Here is a 7,500-nt window from a genome sequence, read left to right on the forward strand (position 1 = left end):
ACTGGGGACAAGTTGTGTGCCTGACGGTATTGGAGTGGTGCCTTCCCCTTAAGGTAAGTTAGGTTGGAAGCTAAAGAAAAAGGAGCCTTTAGGTTGCCTTGGACTTCTTAGGCCTCTTGTCTTTTCGTTCAGTTCTCCCAACTGACAAGAATGAGGACTATTGGAGACAAAGCGGACCATTACTGGCAGTTCAAAATGAAAAACACCTTTCAATAATTTAAGTTCCTTACGTCATTCTTGCGTCTCATTGTTATTCGCAGGTGGTTCCACTTTGAAAAAGTTGTGGAAGCTCTTGTGGCCAAGTCGATCTACCACATGGACCTTGATCAGCTTCTTCCTATCATTAAACAAGTTTGCCGTATCGACGACGAGAACGAAACAATAGCCCTGCTTAATTTCTATCATGACCTTGGTGTAATTGTGAAGCATGGGCGAACTGTAGTGTTGCAGGCCCAGTGGTTGATCGATTTATTCAAGCAATTAATCACTGTTCCGCCTTTTGATGAAGCTGTAAGTGAAGTTTGTTATTTAGACATTTCTAATTTATGCCCAAGAGAAGCAAAACAATCTACCAAAGTTTTTTTGGTTATCCGCTTGCAGTTTCTGTTTTTCTTTAAGGCCTGACAAGTGCCGTGCTGAGTAAGCAAAACGTCAATAGACCACTGAATACGAGGGGAGGGGAGGGCGTGTGGAGTAACTGCCTGACTGACAAGGGAAATTGCAATCAATCTATGAGTTGTTAAGAAAATACAGTAAAATATTTAAATTGCAGTTTGTCTTTCCATACTTTTCCCGTGCTTGTCGAAGAGTAATGGATTTCAATCATTGGCGTTGCCAAAGAAGCGTCCGGTTGTTCAAAGTTGTCTTGCTCGTTAAACTTTACGTTTTATGAGGCATTTGCATTGTTCTGTGTACTTAATTGTCAATCGTTTGGTAACGTATGTTGTGTTCTAGGATGAGAAGGAGATCCTCTGGTCCATTGGAGAATCATGATTTTAGTTTCCTTAAACGCTAACGTTTAATAAGAATATTACATAGAAGCAAGCATGATATTTTGCTTGTTATGTAACCTGAGATCAAGTGTACTTTTCTTTAGTGAGGGTGCGAGAAAATACGCCTGATACAATTTCTCAACGAGTCGTCTGCCAGCCCATACTGTAGAATCTGGATTTCACTTTGATTGGCCGAAAAACAGTACACCATAAACCGTAGGCCCCGTCTCACAACCCATCAATGTTCACAACCCAGTGTGACGTAAAAGAATCCACACATTATTCGTAAAGAGTATGGTGTTGTGGTCAGGCCTCATTTCATTCATTCATGTGCTGGGTGAGATCGCTAATGGACCGATAGCGGTTGCCAGCGGCGCCTATATATGTTCATGTCCGATCTCACCCATAGATCCCTTGCTTGTAAAGCGCATTTGAATATGATAATAGAAAATGCGCTATATAAATTCATTACCATTACTTCTTGGAGCCTCGCTCCGATTGGTTACAGAATTGCAAACTGATGAAATTATGGCTGTCGAGAAGGATTTGAATGATGTTTAAGCTTTGTTTACAGCTGCTGTTGCTTCGACTTCAGATTATTAGCTTTAAAGGAAAATCAGAGAGAACGCATCCGAAGAATGGCTTGTCTAAAAAAGGACAATACAGTTGCACTTCCCGCAGGATTTAGCAATAGTGTTATTTACAGCAGACCCTGAACATTCTAGAAAAAAATGCGTCGTTCTAGTTCCACCGACTCGAAAACGTTTGTAGTTGTGTTAGGTCCTTTGGAATATATTCGGAAGCAACAAGTCTTGACTGTCGTGAATCCAAAAAGAGCGGAATAGAACTTAGTACCGCCACAATCGAGGAATCAGCCGAGCTTGACAGAGAAATACGACATTGTTTACGGAAGCGCTGAACAATGGTTTAGTGACAGACTTCTTACAAAACAAGAGGCTACAGGTAGCTAGCCTACACTCTGTTCGAAGGTTTATTAGTCGATTTCCTTTTAAGTTCACAGTATTTTAGTGTTTTTTTCTTTACAGTGTCTTCAGGGGCACCCAACGAGAATATAGTTCAAAACCACTTAAACATAGCATTGTTAAACGAATTTTGGTATTTAAATGGTAGATATAGGCATATTTTTATCCCCTAAAAGTTTTTCATCTGTTTGGACTTCCTAGCTGAAAGTCTAGTGACCCGAAACTTTTAGGGATCAAAACTTACCTTTTTGAAAATTTCAGCCTGAAAAAACGCTCCCGAAACTTCTAGGTGATATTTTTAGGGTAAAAATCCGTTAAAAATGGGCAATTATACCATTTTTTAGATGTTCGAAAATCCTAGGACAGTCAGGCAAGCAAAAAAAAAATTACAACAAATGTTCCGAAAACTCTAGATCTCAAGTTGTCTTCCGAACAGATATTTGTCGAAAATTGACGTTGGGTGCTCCTGTATCGTGGTCAATATCAGGTTCAATTCTTTAGTCCAAAGTCCAAAGTCCAAAGTCCGCATTTAACGACATTGATTCCAATTAAAATTAGTAAACTTTCTTCTGTGGGAACACAAAAACTCGTCACCCAAACAATTGTCTCTATTTCCCACCCCCACCCCAAGATATGTCAGGTAGTCTTTCGTGGTCCAGTGGTGAACGCGATCGCCTCTGAATAAGGAGATGGCGAGTTCGAATTATACTTGAAGTACCATCTCTGAAAAGTCTGTGCGGAAAACAAGTCAATTACGTATCGGGAAATCAGAAAATAAAACGAGAAGAAACATAGTGTCTGGAGGTGGAGTGAATACTTTGAGCAAAAATATTTATGAAACTCAAGTAGACTACTGCACGACTGATAAAACAACGCGAAAATGTATTTTTTAACGATATTTCGGCTTGCTAATCATCAGCCTTCATCAGGTTTATTTGGAGATCTATATCTATGATTTGGCTACTGGATAAACAAACCAAAATTACATAAGAATAAAATGCCTTTGAAACACTATATACTGAATAAAGAGATCGTTAAATAATCCATCACTTTTGTTTATCCCAAGAGTGACGCAAAAGTCACGGGTAATTTACGTCAACAACAACGTCGCGATAACGGATAACGTCACGGCGGACAAACGTGACGGATAATTTAACGATCTCATTATTCAGTAAATAGTGTTTCAGCAGCATTTTGTTCTTTTGTAATTTTTGTCTGTTTATCCAGAAGCTATGGGGAGGCGCGGTGGCCTCATGGTTAGTGTGCTCGCCTCCGGATCGAGTGGTCCGCGTTCGGGTCCTGGCCGGAGACATCGTGTTGTGTTCTTGGACAGGACACTTTACTCTCACGGTGCCTCACTCCACCCAGGTGTATTAATGGGTAACCGTACCGGTGAAATGCTGGGGGTAACCCTTCGATGGACTAGCATCCCATCCAGGGTCAGTAGAAATACTCCTAGCCGCTTCATGCTATAGAAACCGGAGATAAGCGCCGGCCTGATGGGCCTTCTAGGCTCGTAGCGGACTTTTTATCCAGAAGCTATAATCACGTTACGTCATCATTTGAAATCTTTAATTACTTCATAACATGCAAATTCGTTAGATCTCAAAGTAAACCTGACGAAGGCTGCTATTGGCAAGCCAAAATTGGGAAGAGTTACGTTAAAAATTTTGTTTGGAAAAAAAGGAAAGGAACTTTATTTGTGTCTCGTAGGGTTAGCGCTGGAGCACTAATTGGGGACACTGTAAAGTGAAATTAACAATTAACACAACAGTAAAATAAGCATTTGAAATTCAATTAATGTTTGTTGAAAACAAATAAGAATTGTTACGCACAATGTTTTTTGGGTCGTAGAATAACCGGATATTGAATGGAACAAAAAAACCAAACTTCCTCTGCGGTCACCCACATCGTAGCACAGTTGTTCACTGTTAAAACTATTCTTAGCGGCATTGAGTCCAATCAGAACAAGTACACAATTGCTTTACAAGTCTCTAAAGTGTTTTTTTTTTAACACATTTAATCCTTTTTGTTAACAATACCGGGAGAATTATAAAATTACGTAATTAGTCCGATGGGATGCGTTATCGAGTCATGCGATAGCCGGATATGGCATTGCGTGTAACGAAAACACAAAAACTCGCTTTTGGTCATGCACACGCACGGTATTACACTGTGAAATGTTTCATGCTACTCTTCCCGTCACAATGTCGCCGAAACATTTCACAGTGTAACAGCACCTTTAGTCTGTCACGTAGTCGTCTGTGATTTGGTCATCGCTATTGCCTCTGAATGAGGAGTTACCGAGTTCGAATCCTCCTTGGGCTGCGTCTACGAGGCACAAACGTCACGCATGCGCAGCCAAATCGTCTTTCCTTGAATCGCAACGTAACGGTAATTTCCAGTAAAAGCTGATTGGCTCACATTTATAGACTAACATGACACGAGATAACATCACTCTTTGACGGGTGGGCGGCAGACGACTCGTCAAGAAACGGTAGCAGACGTACCTTTTCGCGCCTTCTCTAAAGAAAAGTACGCCTGACCACAGGTTACTTGTCTCAGAGACGCTAACTTGTGCCTGTTCTTTGTCTTTTTATGACCCATCTCATGGTAATTGACGTTTCTCTCATACTTAGGTTCCTTTGTACCGGAAGTGTTGGAAAGAACTCGAAAAGACTGGCATTCTAAAGACAGCTCTTGTCGATCATGTCTTTTCTGATTTTGTTGAGAAAGGCCTACGAAAACAAGATATCCTTGAAATGATGGAGCTCTATGGATTAATCGCCAAATTTTCCTCAGGGATGTCGACTTCAGAAAACGAAGAAGAGTCAATCTACTTCATACCAACTCAGTTAACGTCATCACCATCGGAGCTTTGCGAGATCAAGCCGTCCGAACGCGACCCATGTCCACTCTTTGTGGATTTTCTCGATGGTTTTGTACCGCATGGGCTCTTCCCACAGTTTGTGTCAAGATGCATTAGTTGGTGCTCCGAAAATGGGTCCAAGGAAACTCCTAAACTGTTTAATAATGGGGCCAGCTTTTCACTTGGAAAGCACACTATATTCGCTCTTATTTGCAGAAAACGTTTCATCAAGGTCGTTTTAAAGGGGCTTCCGTGTTCAAATGAAATGGCCATCAAAGTTCGCACTTTCATGGAGGGAACCTTAAATGGCCTCTCACAAGACCTTTCTTGGCTACGTAATCTGCGGTATCAGTTAAGTGTGGCATGTACGCACTGCCTGCAAAGTGACCAAGACGATTCCCTTGTTCTTCTCCAAGTACTACCTCGTGGAGAGGTGGCCAGTTGCCCGAAGAATTTTTCACATTCAGCGGTTACAGTTCCAGGACTGGAGAAGTGGTTTGAACTTCAACATTTTCAGGTAAATGCAGTCTCTCAAATTCACTGAAGTGTAATTTTAAAATGTTGATCAATAATTGGGACCAGTTTTTCCAATCAACCAACCAATGAATCAATCAATCAATCAATCAATCATTCCATCGTTTATTTACGTATCATGTAACGTCGTGCGCTTGCTAAAGAAATATGTGCAGAGTTGTCAGCGGTATGAATGTAACAACTTCCGTAGCTGGTTAAGTTGTTCGAATTTAAATCTGTTGCACATTCTCTTTTTATTAAAATTCGGTTATTTTCTTTTGAGTGGAAACAGACTTCAAACAAGATTTAAGGACAAATAACGATGAATGATCATTTTCTGCGAATAACCTCTGCATTTTATTTACAACACTTTTAATATCGGTGATACGATATCTGTTATTTAAAAATTAGACCCGTAACCGCAAGGGCTATAGCCCTTGAGGCGAAGCCGAATGGGCTATTGACGCGTGACCCTTGAGAGCGAAAGGTCTATTTGTTTTAGTATCACCCACCTAGACGGACAGAAAAGGCAATAATAAAGTTAGCAAATGCAAGTTGAAGAAGTATTTATTTGGGAATAAAACGAAAGAAAGCGTCATGCTTTTCGCTACACGAGGACTATTACTAAATAGTCCTCTACTAGTGTAGCCAATTAAAATGCAGGATTTGCATTAGTCCACTAGTTTGGTGATACTAATAATATTTATCCTCCTTATCAAGGATAAAATGAAAGGATTTATTAGTATACCGGCAACAAATCTGATGTCATTGTCGTGCCCTGAAAGATAGAGATTTCTTTTTAATTGCAGAACGAGAAGTGGGAAATGGACATGTCTTCGGAGGCAGTAGGTACGCCAAGCTTAAGTCCATTTTTGGTCATTGCCCCTTGCATTGTAAGGCAGCGGAAACGTTCCTCAGTTCGTTGAGGTGGGGTAATTTCAAAATCAGTGCCAAGTGACCCTAAACGTTTTATGAATTTGTCGAATTTGGGAATGTTGTACGATGAAAGGCATAAATTTAGGAGGCAGCGCGCCTCGTGATTATGGCGCTTGTCTTGAAATCCGGAAATGCCGGATTCAAACCCGCTCTGGCCACCAGTTGAATTTGATCCTGGTAATCTCTGGTTCATCTTCTCGGCTGCACTTAAAGTTGTAGTTGTTGTGTTGTCTGTCATTTGCTCGGAGATATTAGCCTCTAGGCTATATTCTGAAATGCGAACTGAAATAAAGTTTGCATGTTTGCATGCATGGTAGGAGGGTCTAAAATAGGACTTTCTAATCCCGCTTCCCGCCACTAATTTTTCTTTAATCCCTCCATCCCGCCTGCTGGATTAAGTCTGGCAAATTTAGCCATTTTTGGGTAAATTCGTTTCGATCAGAAAACAGCACATGAATCCCAGCAAAGAACCTTCGGGTACACTTAAATGAAAGGGAAGCATTGGGTCCGCAGAAAGACTGGTGAAATGTGGGGCATATTTTGAAACATCTGTACTTAAGAATATTCAACATTTGTTTTCACTGCCATCCTTTCCTAAGATATTCCAATAATGTACTGAAGTGAATAAATATTTTCCAATGTCATGTCGAGGAAGCAAAAACACAGTAACATTGAAACATACTGCATGTCTTCAAGATGCAGTCTCTTTTGAATTGTAGTAAAGTATCAAATGTTCAACCAGGGTGGACTCTGCATAGGCACACCCAGGAATGACTGGCCCTTTTCCACTTTCCAATTCGTCAAGAAGTAGGGTTTTTTCACCCTATTTTGCCTTAATTGAAAGACGACAAAATGAATTTCTGGGTTGACCGAGTCAAAAAATCAAACCTTTATTACACCTCACTGGGCGGCCAAACCGAGATGTCACGCAGAGGTTGTGACCGAGTCTGCCGTGACAGTATTTGAAGTGGGAATGATCTTGTCACTCCCGGTGACCTCTTTCTGGTGCAGATAGTCCGGCAGTGAACCAGCCCGAGCCATTGTTCCTTCTTGCCTTACGCCTCTCTCTCGTACATAGGCGCCATACGTTTTAGCCCAATCTCGCATGATTGCAAGTTTTTTGTGAGAAGCCTTGTGTACAGGAGGCTGTTTCATTGGGGAAATGTGGAACAGGCTAGGCCAAGCGTCCGTTCAGGTAGCGGATACC

At 41.1% G+C, this 7,500-nt stretch overlaps 1 protein-coding gene across 1 annotated transcript in view; it reads left to right on the forward strand.

Moving 5' to 3' along the window:
• The window catches only part of LOC137997662 (uncharacterized), a 119,096-nt gene that overhangs the window by 29,458 nt on the left and 82,138 nt on the right, over positions 1 to 7,500 (forward strand). The window contains exons 6-7 of the mRNA XM_068843777.1: positions 261 to 510; positions 4,615 to 5,361. Of these exons, the coding sequence (XP_068699878.1) occupies positions 261 to 510; positions 4,615 to 5,361 (997 nt within the window). The remainder of the gene's footprint in view (positions 1 to 260; positions 511 to 4,614; positions 5,362 to 7,500) is intronic.

This window comes from Montipora foliosa, chromosome 3 (assembly GCF_036669935.1).
Source record: "Montipora foliosa isolate CH-2021 chromosome 3, ASM3666993v2, whole genome shotgun sequence".
NCBI classification, from domain to species: Eukaryota; Metazoa; Cnidaria; class Anthozoa; order Scleractinia; family Acroporidae; genus Montipora; species Montipora foliosa.